At 45.0% G+C, this 18,682-nt stretch overlaps 1 protein-coding gene across 7 annotated transcripts in view; it reads right to left on the reverse strand.

Moving 5' to 3' along the window:
- The window catches only part of CACNA1C (calcium voltage-gated channel subunit alpha1 C), an 800,624-nt gene that overhangs the window by 214,853 nt on the left and 567,089 nt on the right, over window positions 1-18,682 (reverse strand). For all 7 annotated transcript variants that reach the window (XM_082255705.1, XM_082255709.1, XM_082255707.1 and 4 more), the window contains 2 exons: window positions 3,058-3,216; window positions 1,154-1,264 (listed from right to left, as the gene is read on the reverse strand). In XM_082255705.1, the coding sequence (XP_082111831.1) occupies window positions 1,154-1,264; window positions 3,058-3,216 (270 nt within the window). The remainder of the gene's footprint in view (window positions 1-1,153; window positions 1,265-3,057; window positions 3,217-18,682) is intronic.

The raw sequence follows: 18,682 nt of genomic DNA on the forward strand, positions 1-18,682 counted from the left end.
AGAGCAACTGCATTTGCAGTGCACTTGTGGGTGCACTTGCAGTGCACAGAAGCTTTACTGTACCTTTAGTAAATCAATCCCAATAAAAGTTAAAGTGCATGCATCAAGGATTCACATAGTGCTTGTCAATGTGTGCACTGCATTCCCTGTGTGTGTGTCTTGTGAACGCGTGCTGCCATGCATTGTTAAATGCAATGCAGTGCTTTTTTATGAGACACATTTCTACTTTTTTCAGTGCATACCAATGCAGCATGATGGTGTGAACTGAAACCATAGCACATAAAAGTGCATTGTTCTTGTATTTGGCGATGCTGCTGGTGTGAACAAGCCCTAACAAAGTATAGGAATGGACAAATGTGATTGGCCTTTACTGTTTATTTCCCGAAAATGAAAATGTCCCCTCATTTCCTTTTGCACCGACAGGATAGGTCGTCGGGGGAAATCTCTCCAACACAGAAATACAATTATATTCCTTTATATGATGGGGAAGAGTATGATCCCTGCAAGGATTTTCTTGCTGTTCATGTCCTCATTAGTGACATTTTTCCTCACAGGGGACAGGAAGGGGAAATCTTTCCATCAATAAAACCTGAAAAGGGTTCTATGTGAAACTAAAGGAAAATGTTTTTTCTGGAGTTCTACTTTTACCAGCTGTTAATAAATATGTCTCTAAATAAGTGGTGTTAGAGGTGAGTATACATTTCTGGGAAATTGCTTGAGGGCTGATACCTTTGTGGGATTTTAAGCAAAGAAAAACAGCATATCTTTAATATGGTACATTCCGGATTGTGTTTGGGTTGCTTGATAGACATTCATCAAGATAGACACAACCAAGGCTCCCACAGCACCAGAGGCTTCTGCTGCCCAATACCTGGAAGTGCTGCTTATTCCGGGGAAGAACACATTGCTTCAAGATCATGGACAGTGACATGCCCTTGAACTACTGCATCTTTAATGAATAGGGCACCAGCTGCCTTTGCCACTGGATGGAACCTTCAGTTGTGAAAATAATTACCATCTTGACAGGTCCTCTTTAATGTGGGAATGTCTTGTACATAAAGCACCCTCAGAAAAGCAAAGCTGGCATTATAAAGAAATAATAAAAGAAATAGAAGCCCCAAATTGCAGATGCCCACAGCCATTTACTACCTACCTTTGGTTTAAAAGCAATGAGTTTTAGGATCATCTCCACCGTAAACAGGCCAGTGAACAGCATATTGAGGATGTTCATTGCTTCCTTGAAGGAGCAGCTCTGCCCGTAGTGCTAGTCAGAAAAGACAAAGGTGGTTTTAGTCATTATCAGTGACATGCACCTACACTACTCTGAGATTTACAGCCAGACCTTCATGACATAGACCTATGAAAGTTTCATTGCTACACCTCTTTATACCCTATTTTATTTTTTGCTTTTGTCTGCATGGTATATTTCCCTTAGAGCTAAGGATCAATGAAATTTGGGTTTTTTGCTTCAATTAAATTTCGGCAAAATATGAACATGCAGCAAAACGCATTGAAGGAAGGCTCACACTGGTACGATATGCGCTCCGACTCTGCACATGTGGCATGACATGTAAAAATCAATGGTTCCCTATGAGAGCTGTCTTAACTGGTTCAACTTGTGTCGGTCTGACTTTTGAAAATGTTCCTGCACTACTTTGGTCGGACTTGGATCCGATTTCAGGCCATTGAATATGATTGAAGTCGTATCCCACGCCGTTTTTTTTCAATGTCGTATGTCACAAGTCGGATCAGTTATGATGCTGATCCGAGTTGTGACATGCGACACTGAAAAAAAATGGCGTGGGCCCCCCAAATCCATATCAGTCCCTTAGTTAAGGATTTTTAGGGGAAACCCTACAAAAAACAAAAAAACAAAAAAAACAGTGTGGGTTACCCCCTAAAATCAATATCAGACCCTTATTTGAACATGCAGCCCGGTAGGCCAGGAAAGGGGGGGATGAGGGATCGTCCCCCTCCTGAACCATACCAGGCAACATGCCCTCAACATGGGGGGGTTGCTTTGGTGCAGGGGTCTCTTCCTCACAATTCTGGGCTGTGGTTGTGGGGGTCTGTGGGCAGGGGGCTTATCGGAATCTGGAAGCCCCCTTTAAGAAAGGGGGCCCCCAGATCACGCCCCCCCTATTAGAATGAGTATGGGATACATAGTACCCCTACCCATTCACCCAAAAAAAATGGGTAGGGGTGGGGTCTCCGAGTGAGGTCACAGCATGGTCACGCCCTGTACCCCCACAAGCCCAGGGTTGTGGGGAAGAGACCCTTGTCCCCATTAAAATGGGGACAAGGTGCTTTGAGGTGGGAAGGTGCCCCAAAGCACCCCCCCCATGTTGAGGGCATGTGGCCTGGTATGGTTCAGGAGGTGAGGGGCACTCGTTCCCCCCTTTCCCTGGCCTGCGGGGCTTCATGCTCAGATAAGGGTCTGGTATGGATTTTAGGGGGGACCCAAAAGCGTTTTTTGTTTACATTTTGACTTGGGAATAACCCCAAGACCCAAGTCGTACTCATTTCAAAGTCCGATCCAAATCGGATCCCGTTCATTAAAGTCGCATGGAAGTCAGACCGATGTCGCAGGGCAAAGTCGGACCGACAGGCGCCCGACTTTTATGTCGCACCAGTGTGAACCGGGCCTAAAGATTATTTTTTGGTTTTCAAGAATACCTTAAGGGCTTGTTCATACCAAAACGAATTAGTTAGTTGGTGTGTAATGCACATGCCCTGGTATGTTTTTAGGTTGCACTGCAGTTCATTTTGTGCGCACACTACAGAGTGTTTTTTAAAAAAAATTTTTTTTTTTTTAAGTTATGGTTTTATTAAGCACTGCATCACACTGTGACACATTACAGTGTGTTGGAACGCTCTGCACAAAAAATGCAACATGTCCTTTTCTTTTTCAGCGTACTGTAGCTGTATTGGTCGTTTAACCTGTTAGTTTATTTATTTTTTAATGTGGTCTGACATTTTCAACAGTGCAGTAAACCCCAGGGATATAGAATAAAGGCCCCCACCTTTTTTTCAGGGACAGTCAAGAGTCGAACTTACCTGCATGGCCAGGCAGATGGTGTTGAGGAGAATCAGGACGAACATGAGGTACTCAAAATAGGTAGAGTTGACAACGTACCACACTTTGTATTGGTACTGATTCTTAGGGATGTACCTGCGCAGGGGGCGGGCCTTCAAGGCGTACTCCACACACTGTCGCTGCAGGAACAAACAGGGTCAATCTATCAATTAGAATATAATTCAAGACAATCCTGAACCAGAAATTATATATAAATACCCGTATTTGATTTGTAGCAACATTATCTTCAACTGAAGAGTCCATAAATAATATTTGGGTCGAATATGGTTTTAATTTTAATTATTTTAATATATTTATATGTAAGAATTACCAATGTGTTTTTAATTAGTAGGTTAGAATATTGCATACCCTCTTATTATTTAATACACATGCTAAATGATGAATTATTAAATAAATAAATCTAAAATTAATAATATTCCTCAAAGAATAGAATGTGTACTGCATAAAAATATAGAAGGTGAAGTCCATATTAATGATATAGTCCATTGTTTTTTTAGGTTATTACCACCATAAGAATAGATTGTGCGATATTGATTGTTTTACTGTATACCTCACTTCCGGTTGAAAAATAGTTTTAATGCTCATAATTATTATAAATTTATTTGCACTAGGATTCGGTATCTTATATAGCAATCAATTCCCCATTTGACAATTAATTATAAATCTGTTTTTAATGAATAGCATAAAGATGAGTTTAATTACATCCATGTATATGGTAAGCTCGGGAATTAGACTTTTAAATATGGTGGAAATAGCACATCCGGTTCCGGAAATCCACCTCTTCAAAATAACAGAATAAAAAATGGCGATCTAGGCATATCCGGCTCCAGCGCTATAAAGCAGCGTCACTTGCGTATGCAAATGATCCCCTGAAGAAGTCACGTGGGCGGACGTGACGTAACGCGTAGGGCTAGCACCGGAAGTGACGTTCTGTATGCGGAAGTAAGGTCCGCGATTCCCTGTATGCAATAGAAGGCGCAGAAACCATGCTTGTTTGTAAGTGTCTCGATTTAATTTGAATAAAAATACACATTTTATGGCACTATTGCACTATGTGAGTACTTTCCTTTGAGATTCGTGGGATCTCTGGAGGACGTATACCCTGATTCATTCAGTCAAGGCTGACCACCATCCCTTGAGCATACAACAAGGAAGGAGAGGAGAGGATTACCATATCCCTAACAAAGAGGCGCAATATCTTATAACCTGAGGTGAGCGGTTAGTACACCCTGAGGGGTGATAGGCGCAGAGAAGCACCCCATTATTCCACACGGTGTAAGGTGGAGGTTCAACACTTGGATAAAGAAAACCTTTTTGTTTGTTTATTTACTGTGTTATTTGGGACACGTTAAGCACCTTAAGCCCCCGTTCACACTGGGGCGACCTGTCAGGCGACCTGGTCACCTGACAGGTCGCCGTAGGTCGCCTTGCATTGAGAAGCTATGGACCCGTTCTAATAGGAGCGACACAAGTCGCTCCGACTTAGAAAAAGGGTCCGGAGCTTCTTTGGGGCGACCCGGAGCGACCTGCATAGACTTCAATGTTATGAAGTCCGTTCCGGCCGCTCCGAGGTCGCGGTGCGAGCAGCGTGCCGCGACCTCGGAGGTCGCCACCGGGAAGTAGCGTCGCCCCAGTGTGAACGGGGCCTAAAAGGACTGAAAGCACTGGATGTTGAGAGAGCATCACCCACTTATGTATAGATGGAGCACTGAGCACTTTATTGTCACATGCATTAATAGGGTTACTATATTTACAATTGTATTATTTTTTATTCATTTCCACAGCACTTGTGCACTTTATATGTTTATTCACAAGTAGTGATATTTATTGTGATATATTTATTGAATACTTCATAGACACACTGAGATTTTATTTGATTTGAGCACCATCACAAAAAATTGAACAGTGATTTATAGAGTTTTATATTTAATTTATTTATTTAATATTTAATATTGACTTACACAACTTCCCTGAAGCGCGGTACCCCTCCCCCCTTCATTATACATTTGATGCTGTATGGTTCACAGAATTGGTACACGCAGCACTAAGGGGATTTGCACGCACAAATCCTCCAGACAGCGCAAGACTCACACCAATACATACATAAAAGCTAATATCTTAATTCCAAATACATGAAAAAACAGCAAATGCATTTCTTTGAATTAATTTTAAACGTTTTTTGTTTAGTATAAAGCAAAAAACACACTAATCTCATAACCATGTTGTATACAAAGAGTTTACGTGTAAATCGATAAATTCCAAGGTGCTAGAAAGCACATTATTGATAATACCTATTCTAAAATTACCTATTTTTAAAGTGGAACTCTAACAAATTTAGAAAACTCGAACAGGGGTTCTAATCCATCCCCATTCAATCCAAAACTATCAAGTAGAGATGGGTCGAAAACCCCCCGGTTCGGTTCGCGCCAGAATTCTCAAACACTGCAAAAGTTCAGAGCCAAATAACGAACCCCATTGAAATCTATGGGACCCGAACTGGAAAAACCAAAAGTGCCCATTTTGAGGGCATAGATGCAAGTTACTGGGCATACAAAGGGTACGGGAGTCTGGGTACTGCCCTGGGGGACATGTATAAATTAAAAAAAAAAAAGTAAAAAAATGGGATTTTAGACTTACCGTAAAATCCATTTCTCTGATGTTCATTGACGGACATACAGTCTCTCACAAAAGTGAGTACATCCCTCAAAATTTTGTAAATATTTTATTATATCTTTTTATGTGACAACACTGAAGAAATAACACTGCTACAATTTAAAGTACTGAGTGTACAGCTTGTTTAACAGTGCTGTCCCCTCAAAACAACTCAACACGCAGCCATTAATGTCTAAACAGCTGGCAACAAAACTGAGTACACCCTTAAGTGAAAATGTCCAAATTGGGCCCAAAGCATCAATATTTTGTGTGGCCACCATTATTTCCCAGCACTGCCTTAACCCTCTTGAGCATGGAGTTCACCAGAGCTTCACAGGTTGCCACTGGAGTCCTCTTCCAAGAGAACTTGTGCTCCTCCACCTTCCGTTTGAGGATGCCCCACAGATGCTCAATAGGGTTTAGGTCTGGAGACATGCTTGGCCAGTCCATCACTTTTGCCCTCAGCTTCTTTAGCAAGGCAGTGGTCATCTTGGAGGTGTGTTTGGGGTCATTATCATGTTGGAATACTGCCCTGCAGCCCAGTCTCCGAAGGGAGGGGATCATGCTCTGCTTCAGTATGTCACAGTACATGTTGGCATTCATGGTTCCATCAATGAACTGTAGCTCCCCAGTGGCGGCAGTACTCATGCAGCCCCAGACCATGACACTCCCACCACCATGCTTGACTGTAGGCAAGACACACTTGTCTTTGTACTCCTCACCTGGTTGCTGCCACACACACTTGACACCATCTGAACCAAATAGGTTTATCTTGGTCTCATCAGACCACAGGACATGGTTCCAGTAATCTATAATCTAAGTCTGCTTGTCTTCAGCAAACAGTTTGCTGGCTATCTTGTGCATCATCTTTAGAGGATGTTTCCTTCTGGGACGATAGCCATGCAGACCAATTTGATTCAGTGTGCGGCGTATGGTCTGAGCACTGACAGGCTGACCCCCCACCCCTTCAACCTCTGTAGCAATGCTGGCAGCACTCATACGTCTATATCCCAAAGACAACCTCTGGATATGACACTGAGCACGTGCACTCAACCGCTATGGTCGACCATGACGAGGCCTGTTCTGAGTGGAAGCTGTCCTGGTAAACCGCTGTATGGTCTTGGCCACTGTGCTGCAGCTCAGTTTCAGGGTTTTGGCAATCTTCTTATAGCCTAGGCCATCTTTATATAGAGCAACAATTCTTTTTTTCAAGAGTTCTTTGCCTTGAGGTGCCATATTGAACTTCCAGTGACCAGTATGAGAGAGTGAGAGCGATAACACCAAATTTAAAAGACATGCTCCTCATTCACACCTGAGACCTTGTAACACTAACGAGTCACATGACACCAGGGAGGGAAAATGGCTAATTGGGCCCAATTTGGACATTTTTACTTTATAAGATAGGTATAGATTATTTTACCATGGAAAATCCCAAAAAGTATGGATTTTACAGTAAGTCAAAAATTCCATTTTCTCTTTCGTTTATTGACGGACACAGCTCCTGATTCTTCTTAACCATTGGGAGGTCCCAAAGCAGTGTTAAACATGAGTAGTGAGAAAACAGCAGAAAAAAAATCCTAAGGCTAACCATAGCCAACCAGATAACATGGAGCTTAACCATAACAACTGGAGTTCCCCTGAAAAAAAACAATACACCATCAAAGAGGACCAAGTCATCTAAAAAGCAGCCTGCAAAACCTTGCGGCCAAAAGTGTCAGGGTTCTGTTGGCAGCCATCTTGGACATGTGCACACTTCTGTCTCTTATAAACTCTGTTTGCATCATCACTTGCCTGCTGCCTGGGCGTCGCTCAGTGATGATGTTACACACCTGGCTATATATATAACCTGAGGGCTTGCAGTCCTTGTCCTTGTGGTTGTGCTCCAAGGTGCATCACTGCTAGCAGTCTTCTGTTCTCCATGTTCCCCTGTGCATAACCTGGCTTGGCTGACGACTTTCCTGGCTCTTGATTCCGCATTGGCAGACGACCCGCATTGGCAGACGATCCAGCATTGGCAGACTACCCGCTACTAGACTCGATCGCGGCTTGGATGGCTAACCGCTTCTGGACTTGACCCCAGCTGTTCCTGATTTCGCTCCTCACTCTTGCTGTGCGTTTATTGTTGTTGCACTAATAAACTGCTTTATTTTACTTGCATCTTCGTGTGGTCTGGTTTCCTGGCACCCTGACAAAAAGAAGCATCTGCAGATGCCAACACATTCACTTTATAAAACTTTGTAAAAGTGTGTACAGATGGCCAGATGGCCACCTTGCAAACCTGCATCACTGACGCCTGATGAAGGAAGGCCCGAGTAGAGTGTGCCTTAACAGGAAAATTAGGAACCTGACCCCTAATTGAATAGGCCTGAATCACTATCAGGTACACCCTGATTGCCCAAACCACATCCAGGGAATGCACAGCAATTTCCTTAGGATGTTTAGGCCTGGGACATAGGGAAGGCACTACAATGTCTTCATTCAAATGCAATTCAGAGATGACCTTTGGAACGAACAATGGACAGGGACAAAGAACCTCCTTAGCTCTGTAAACCAACAGGTAGGGTGAACGATGAGACAACGCCGCCAACTCTGACATCCTGCATGCAGAAGTAAAAGCTGCCAAAAAGGCAACTTCTGGGACAATGTAAGTAGGGGAACTTCTCGATATTTTCACACCACCTGTGACACACGGACATGCCTGGTTTTGGCAGCTCTGTGTGCCATATCACACTCCCCCAGACACTTATCATTGGACATACTCATCCATACATATGCGGTTTCCCAGAAGTATAGGTTAACCTCCCTGGCGGTATGATTATGTCAGGAATTACATACCAAAAGCGGTACAATTCTTTTCATGGAAATTTGGCGTTATGTATTATAGGCCTACAATTCTTAGTAATTACTGACTTAAACCTGACCAAAATAAGACTCTAGTAGACATCCCAGATGTGATAAATTTGAAACACAAACGCATGAATTATAATCGAATCAATAATATTATTTTATTATTTAATATATAATATATATAATAAAATTATATTGATTAGATTATAATTCATGCATTATATATTATATATAGATATATGTGTGTGTGTGCATATATATAAATATATATATACACATATATATATGCATATATACATATATATGCATATATATATATACCGGTATATATATATATATATATATATATTTATATATATGCATATATATATATATATATATATATATATGCATATATATATATATATATATATATATATATATATATATATATATATATATACACAATATAAAATGTGTTTTGTGTTTTGTGCAACGTTTTTTTTTTTTTTTTTTTGAATTTCCCTCCCTAGTTCCGCTCCCATGCAGCATTGCTGCTGCAGGGAACGGAACTAGGAAGTGATCAGACCGACGGAGGGACGGAGGAGCGGCGGGACTCTCGGCTGCCGATCTCAGCAATGAGAGATCATCGCTGGATCGCCAGGATAAGGTAAGAGAACACCGCTGCGCTCTCTGCAATCCACCCCGAGCGTGACTCGGGGTTACCGATCCTGATATGAAAAATCAACCCCGAGTCACGCTCGGGATTACCGCTTAGGAGGTTAATGCTGTGAGCCATTTAACTGATTGTATTATACATACCTCAAAGACTTCTGATAAAGAGTGCTCACCGAGGGACAACTTTCTGACCAACCAATTTTTTGTGAGACCCTAAGGGGATTTTGCGGCTGCCATCCACCTGCCATCTCTTTGCAGGCACTATCACCTCACTGGTATTGTCATCCGCAGCACTCTCTCTCCTCCATCTGCTCTTTACGACTCTTCACTCTATACGGCTAGCTTGCTTCCTTGAATATTCATCTGAAAGCCACAATACTCCATCCATACACCCCTGAAGAAAGGTGATCCCGCCTGAAACACGTCGGGTTTGGAGGATTTCCCTATGCCTATTCACATCTAGTGATATTTACCGTATACAGTACTAGCCGCTGTTTTGTTTTAATTCTATTACTTTGGTTTTATACCTTGTAACTGTCTTTATGTCTGTTTTGCATTGCAACTTTTGCACACTATGATCCATTGGTCTTTTTTAATATATTGAATAAAATAATATTTTTATACTTATTGGATGTTTGGTAGCCTATATAGTCCCACCCAAGGGTTTTTTTTTTTTTTGCCTTTTGTATTCAAACAGGGATGACGGCACATCCTGGGTTCCGAATAGTTGGGGACTCTTCTATATGCCATATTTTCGAAGGGAGATTCCTAGAAAACTGACAACCCCAATTTGAGGACCCACGGCGGTAATGGGAACCGCACTGGAGGAACCGAGTGTCAAGCTCCCTGGATAAAGGTAGGCACCAAGGATTGTGTGGCCAATGGATGTTGAAAGAAAACCGCCATAGCCGAAAACCTGGCCCTTGATGGTACTCAAGGCCAGGCGCTGCTAAACCCCCCCGTTGGAAGAAACCCAAGATCCGAGCCACCAAAAAAGGAGCGAGGGAGAACCCCAAACACTATGCAACGTACGTCTTCTAAGTACGATGGTAGATCTTCCTAGGGGTAGATTTTTAACCTTTACCAGCGTAGGAATCAATGATTCAGACAAACCTCTATCCTTCAGCACCTGGCTTTCAACAGACAAGCTGTTAAAACCAGCAATTGTAAAGCAGGATGGAAGACTGGCCCTTGGGAAAGCAGATCTTCCCTGAGAGAAAGTCTCCAAGGAGCATAAGCGACCAGCCGTACCAGATCGGCATACCAAGACCGACGAGGCCAGTCTGAAGCCACTGGAAAGACCGGAATCCCTTGTTGCCATGATACTGCACAGGAGTCTTGGCAGGGGTTTGAGAGGGGGAAAGGCATAAATCAGACGATACTGACACCAATGAGCCACTAATGCATCTGCGGCATCGGCCAGAGATCCCGAGACCATGCCACAAACCTCTGTACCTTCCATGGAATGTGTACATCAGAGAAGGCTGGAACGATCGTTCTGCCCACCTTAGAATGCCGGCTACTTCCCGATCCACCAGGACACTTCTTGTGCCCCCATGGCAATTGACATAAGCCACTGCTGTGGCATTGTTTGATTTAATTTATGCCGGACACCCCTGAAGACGAATTGTCCAATGATCCAGACAAAGTCTGATCGCTCAGAGTTCCAGTACATTGATCAGCAGTCTGGACTTTTCTCGAGTTCAGACCCCCTGAGCACAAGCTGTGCCGAGGACGCCTCCCCACCCGGACAGGCTTGCATCTGTGGTGACAACCACCCAGTACAGGGGGAGAAGGATTTCCCTGTCAAAGTGCCAGAGAACAAAGCCACCTTTAGAGACTGTGGATTCTTGTCCCATGTCACCAGAATCTCTTTTTGCAGAGATCTCGTGTGGAACTGTGCAAACGAAACCGCCTCAAAGGTAGACACCATCAGGCCCAGCACCCACATGCAAGCCCGGAGGGATGACTCTCTGCTGGACAACAGAAGCTGAATTGCCTCCTGCGATTTCTGGAGTTTGTCCAGAGGAAGCAAATCTCTGGCTGAGGCCGAATCCACCCAGATAGTCCAGTTTTGTCGATGGAACCAGAGCAGACTTCTGAAGGTTCAGAATCCAACCAAACTCCCTCAGAGCTCGCAGATCAATCTCCAAGGCTTCCATCAGAGCAGTTCCAGGTACCCTAGTACCGTGATCCCTCACTGATGCAACAATGCTAACACCGAGGCCAACACTAGTGAAGACCCGAGGAACGGAGGCGAGACCAAAGGTAAACGCCACAAACTGATAATGCTCCTCACCCACGGCAAAGAGGAGGAAGCGCTGGTGACCGGCACATATTGGAATGTGAAGGTAGGTGTCCTTGATGTCGACAGCAGTTTGAGGTCCAGAATTGGACGTACATGGCCTTCCTTCTGGGAAACTGTAAACAGGTTTGCGTAAAAACCCCTGAAAACATTCCGAAGCCAGAACCTGGACAATCACCCCATGAAGTAACAAGTCTTGTACTGCCCCAAAGTTACCCTGTAAGCGATCTGTGGACAAGTGCAGGTTGGAAGGGAAGAACCTTTCTGGAGGAAAAAAACAAAACTTAATCTTGTAGCCGGACCAAATTACTTTGTGTACCCACTTGACCTGTACCAGAGAGGTCCACGGATCCGGAAATCAGCGAGGAAGCCCCCCCACCCTAGATATGGGTGAGAGCACCCCTTCATGCAGAGGAAGCCTTGTCCGCAGGTCTGAAATCTTGGAACCTCCTGTGAAGGCCCTGAAGGAATTTTATCCCTTGAGGGATGAAAAAAGGCCTCTTAAGAGATGAAAAGAATGGCTCACGTCTACGACGGGGCTCCTTGCCCTCGGTAGCCTGTAGTAGAAGATTACTCTTCCCCCCTGTGGGACCCTTAACCTCCCTGGCGGTATGATTATGTCTGGAATTGCATACCAAAAGCGGTACAATTCTTTTCATGGAAATTTGGCGTTATGTATTATAGGCCTATAATTCTTAGTAATTACTGACTTAAACCTGACCAAAACAAGACTCTAGTAGACATCCCAGATGTGATAAATTTGAAACACAAACGCATGAATTATAATCGAATCAATAATATTATTTTATTATTTAATATATAATATATATAATAAAATTATATTATTGATTAGATTATAATTCATGCATTATATATTATATATAGATATATGTGTGTGTGTGTGTATATATATATATATATGTAACGCATGAATTATAATTGAATCAATAATATAATTTCATATATATATATATATATATATATATATATATATATATATGTGTGTGTGCATATTATATATATATATGCATATATATATATATATATATATATATATATATATATATACCGGTGTGTATATATATATATATGCATATATATATATATATATATATATACATATACATATATATATATATATAATATAAAGTGTGTTTTGTGTTTTGTGCAACGTTTTTTTTTTTTTTAATTTCCCTCCCTAGTTCCGCTCCCATGCAGCATTGCTGCTGCAGGGAACGGAACTAGGAAGTGATCGTACCGACGGAGGGACGGAGGAGCGGCGGGACTCTCGGCTGGCGATCTCAGCAATGAGAGATCATCGCTGGATCGCCAGGATAAGGTAAGAGAACACCGCTGCGCTCTCTGCAATCCACCCCGAGCGTGACTCGGGGTTACCGCTCCTGATATGAAAAATCAACCCCGAGTCACGCTCGGGATTACCGCTAAGGCGGTTAATGATGTCATCCAAGGAAGCTCCAAACACACAATCCCCCACAAAGGGAAGATGAGATAAGGCCTTCTTAGTCCGCAGACCAGCATTGTCAGCCAGATAAGATGCCGAAGGACCGCTGCTGATACAAACAGAGTAAAATCAAAGGAGCTACATCAAAAGAGGCATCACAGATAAACTGTAGCCCCTGGATCAACTGATCTGCCAGCTCTGCAAAGGCAGGGGGAAGCCATTTCCCCTCCAAGTCCTGGCGTAAAAGTTCAGCCCACTCGTCATAGTTTGCGACACCATGGCAATAGTAAATACCGGCCTAAGCCGAACCAGCAATAGTGAAATATATGGCGAGCCAGAGCTTCCGCTCTCCTATCAACTGGTTCTTTAAAGGTCAAGGACTCCTCAACCAGAATTAAGGTAGCTTTATTTAACCTGGCAAACCGGCAAGTCCACTACAGGTGGGAGTGTCCACTTTTTAAACAGGGAATCCTTATAAGGTTACCGCATAGCAAAACACCTAGGGACCACAAAAGTGTGTTTTGGACAATCCCACTGTTATGTGACAATGTTGTCAAAGTAAGCAAGAAAGGGGAACACCGCCGTCACTGTGGAGGACCTGTGGTGCCAAAAGGGACTGACACCTCCGACGCAGCATCTCCGCCATGTTTAAAATTTCAGGCTCTGACACAATCAGTGCATCCACCAGCACCTTTTCATGCATGGCTAGAGGAGGAGAAGAAACAGCCTCACTGTCTGAGCACTCAGGGTGCATGGACACAGACCCAGTAGGGTGACTCGCATCCGTGGATTCGGGATCTGATGGACAGATGAGGCAGGGGAGGGCGGTGGACGCTATATACTAAGGCCACCCGGAAAAACATTACAATCAGGGGAGGGCCGCAGACTGCGATCCAGCAAGGGGGGCGCTGACCCAGGGTCCACGAATGGACCACCTACTGGACCTCGCAAAGAAACAAGGGGGTCGCCCTCCGAGCCCCTCCATAGAGGCCCACACAATAGGGAATAGCCCCCTTAAAAGGGGGCCACCAGCCGTGACGCGGAAACGCAGGCAGGGTATCCTGATGGTCCCGCAGTGCTAAAAGGGGTAGGTGCCCTCCACAATAATGGCGGCATAGTTGCCATCAAAAATGAAACTGCCCCCACAGCGCCACCCCTTCCAAGGTAGGTGCCAAGCTGACTGCATGGTCTAGTAGGCCGCAAGCCTCAATTTGTGGTGAGGCCCAGCCAAAAGTGCACTCATCCCAGTCAGGCTCACTGGGGCCATCCCTCAACAGAGGCCAACTCAGCTGCATGGCCTAGTAGGCAGCAAGCCACTTCCTACATTTTTGTGGATGCCCAGGCACCTGGGCGCGAGCCTCAGCAGAACTGACTACCCACGGGCGGTGGCAGGGGAGGGCGGATGCCCAAACGGAGGGTAGTGGCTTTAGCCTACCTCACTGTGGCCGCCACACATATCTCTCGACCAGTAGGCTGCAAAGCTGCATCCTAAATTTGGGGCCTGATCCGGCCATGTGAGGCCCGAACTACACGCTCCCTCAGCCCAACAACTACAGCAGGGAGCCCAGGGGACATCCCTGCCCTTGTCACCAATCTCCAGGGTAGCAGGGGAACCAGGAAACCGGTGTCTGCACCGGGAGCTGCGATATATTATGGGGAAAGTTGTCTCTCTCCTGCTGTCCCGGCCACCCCAGGGCGGGGCCACCTATATATCGGTGCCATGTGCCTGCGGGGTCCACATCCATATGCGGAGATCACACACCTGTGGTTGTGGCTGCCAGCAATTGCTGTCTATCCCCACTGGACGAACATGTGCTGCCAGCGTGTGTTTGTCCCATACACCACTATATTACAGGGACCACTATATTATTAGGGACAGGACCCACCTGTTTTCGATGTGGCCTCTCAGGTGAGGAACTGTTTAGATGCATTATACTTATATACCTTTGCATGGCACTTTCTGCTGTTGCCTCTCGGGTTTACCTAATCACACACTCTGGAATCTCCCATTCATCTATCACTATATTCTTTTAGTCTCCCTAATTTTGGGAGTTCTCAATCACCCCTTCATAATTTTGTTCAGTTCAGTTATAGCACCTATTTGCGGGACTTTAACTTTCTGTTTCTCCTTTTTTCTAGGTTTCCACACATGTACCTACTTGAATATACTCTGATATACATTGACCTCTTTTTGTTATGCGATCACTTTTGTTATTCAACATATATAATTTATATACTCTGACATATTACCTATGCAAGTTCAAAGTGTGGCAGTGAAACCCAGCAAACACATACCTTCTTCCTTTTTCACCATTTCATCCTTGACACTTTGTGTTACTTCTCTCATCACTCTGGATATACGCAGATCAGCACACCTTGGTGATTTCTTAGTCTATTTTTTCCTGTCTCCTGGTCTGGTTTTCACATTAGTGTCTAATGCTATATATCCCCCACTCTTCTTGCCATCATTGAGGGAACATTGTATTCCTCATATCCTGACACAGATACTTATGTGTTTTCATTAAGTGTCATTTTACCAAGCATGTTCAGTTACTCTCATTTACAAGTTTCCTCACCTGGCTCCCCATCTCATTGCTGTAGACCATTGTCCCTTCAGCTCCCGGGTTAGACTTTTGGTGCCCCCACCACATGGTAACGGTGCTTTTACCAGTTAATATGGCCTTATGTAAGCATGGTTTCCCCACTTGGGTTATACATTTGTTGAAAATCCAGGCTTACTGGCCAATCACGATATGATGAGATGTGTTTGTGTGGGGTGGCCTGCATTGGCATGGGTACGAGCGACTTTTTGGTCTTTTCTTGTTGTGGATCCTTTGTTAGGGTCTGGCCGCTTGTCGCTGTTTCATGTACCCATGTCCTGTTTTGTTTTGGGGATTTTTTATGATGGTTGACTTCTTTTCCTAGTCCGGCACAGGTAAGCCCGCGCATGCATCTGTGTGGCGGGCATTTGGCGATGCACTTGATGCAGCAGTGGCCATTGGCCCTTGTCTGTTCGGTGCTCGCTTCTCCTGTGTCGGTGACTGTTGGTCTCCGGATGTCTCCTCCCCTTCAGGACGGATCGGCAACAGCTTCTGGCGTCATTTCCGGAGCGCCGGTTGCTGTACTTCCGGTCCGTCGGCTGCGAGGCGATGACTTCCGGTTCTCGCCGAGAAGGGGGAGGAACCCATTGTGCGGCTTCCTGCCGCACATGGGTATACATAGGGGACGCCAAGGGCCATTTTCGGCGGCATTATTCTCCACTCTCCTCCAAGGAAGGAGGCGGATATTTGATACAACACAGACTGCATTGGAATTCGCGAACTGGGGGTGAACCGTTGGCCTATTGAATGAAGGCTTTGCTGCATTTTAACCCGGGATAGAACTACATATCTCCTTCTGTGAGTATTTTTAAAATATTGGTCCGGTTCTTGTATTCTTGGGTGCAATGGCAGGTTTTGTTGGGGTTGGTCATCTTGATCCCCCCTAGAATCATTGGCCAGTTTCCTCTCCCGCTTGCTGGATTACCAATGCTATATTACTCTCCCTTTTTTTCAAGGTACCGCACTTCAGGGGTCTTTTTTCTACCTGTACCTCTTGACCCTACTGGGATTACAAGCTCACCCATCATATTGGGGTTGGATCGGCTTTTGGCTCTCCCTCCCTCTTCCCTGCTACCAGTCCACCTTGATACTTGGATTCTGAAAATATGGATGAATCGAGCTAAAACAGGAGACCCGGTGGGTGGTGTTTCATGTGCTATAAACGTTCACGTTTTTGGCCATTTTTTGTCAACAAGTGATGTAATATATCTATATATGTTTTTTCTCTTTTTTCTTGTCTGTTTGTTTGTCTTTTACTTTTCAGAAAGGGGATCACAACATGTATACATCCCTGATGAAGATTTGAACTTAAAGTTCACCAATTATTTTGAAACGCGTTGGATTTGTTACTCCTTCTCCCTTGGGGGCCTCACCCCAGAGTGGGAGTTGTGTATTCCCTCTCTCTCTCCTTATTTGGTACACTTTGTTGAAGAGTACATTTGGCTCTATTTGCCCATGGTCGACTTTGGTATTGACCATGGGATCAGGATGAGTTCATGCGATTTATCTATGTTTGGCACATTGTCATTTTTAAATTAGTTCTGAATAAATATTTACATGTTTTATATATCTTTGTTCTTTTTCTTTGTTTTTGATTGCCTTAAAAATTCCTGACCAGGGCCTATTTTGCGATTCGGCACTGCGTGACTTTAACGGATAATTGCATGGTCGTACGACGCTGTACCTAAGCAAAATTGACGTCCTTTTTTTCCCACAAACAGAGCTTTCTTTTGGTGGTATTTGATCACCTGTGCGATTTTTTGATCTTGCGCTGTAAACAAAAAAAAAGCGTAAATTTTGCAAAAATAACAATATTTTTCACATTTTTTTATATGAAATTCCCCAAAAAAAAAATGTAAAAATCTAAATTTCTCTGTCGCTCATTGACAGACGCAGTCCTCTTTGATTAATATCAAATTGGGTTATACTGCCCTCTACAGGAGTAGGACACTAGGCAGAAGAAAACGTTCTGGCCACACCTTAGGGGCAGTCCCAGAGGGTATATCCTCTCACTTCCAGCTCCGCGCTGGATCGGCCGCGACACATTTAAACAATTTTGCTGGAGCTGGGCGACGGGCTGGATGTTAAGATCCAGTGGTCACCCCAGTCAGCCTACGAGCGCGTGCAGGCCCTAGCTCCGCGCTGGGTCGGCCTGCGACATAGTCCCGCTGGACGGGGACTGGCCCTGCGAGTTAAACGTCTCGCCAGGACGCCTACGACCAGTTGGAAACTGAGTCATGGCGTCCGTATTGGTCGACAGCCCCCCCACCTCGGTGGAGAGGGGTTCTGTTAGGAGTGGGTGCCCGCCGGTTCAGGTATGGTGAGTAGAATGTTCCCCCTCCCCCCCCTGTCGGGTTTTGGGATGGATACGGGCCCCACTGTGGATGGTCGGACCCTCTTGATAGGGTTCCCCTTCTATCCTATGACATGTTTCACAGATCTCCCTCTTGATAGTGTGATTTGGTGAATAAGAGATACACTCCAGGAGGCTTGGTTTGGGAGCTGACTATCTGATAGTCACTGTAAAGAACTGGCGCTGTAAGAGGAGGAAGCCATGACTGGGGTCAAGGATGGAGACAGGGGCTGGCGTTACTAGTTGAATAGTGATGCAGCTACATGGACTACCGCCATCCTCCCGCAGGTCGCACAGCACAAGCCGCTGCTATCCTTCCGCAGGCCGCACGATTCAGCAGGCTGCCGCCATCCTTCCACAGGCCGTCCGCAGGCCGCCGCCATCCTCCCGCAGGCTGCACGAGATCCACAGGCCGCCGCCCTCCTGCCGCAGGCCGCACGGATCCCGCAGGCCGCCGCCATCCTCCCGCAAGCCACACGAGATCCGCAGGCCGCCGCCCTCCTTCCGCAGGCCGCACGGATAGCCGCCATCTTTCCACAGGCCGTCCACAGGCCGCCATTTTGGCGTAGCCTGGTGTCTCCTGCATGGGGGCGGCCATGTTTGATATGCCCAACTACCTCGAGGAGTAGCAGTGGGAGCGCCGGAAGGCGTGTAAGTGGGAGCCGCCTCCTTTACCCGGGAAAACTATTCACAAGACTTCCTGTTCTGC

This window comes from Pelophylax lessonae (genome assembly GCF_965119305.1).
Source record: "Pelophylax lessonae genome assembly, chromosome: 4".
In the NCBI taxonomy this organism is placed as follows: domain Eukaryota; kingdom Metazoa; phylum Chordata; class Amphibia; order Anura; family Ranidae; genus Pelophylax; species Pelophylax lessonae.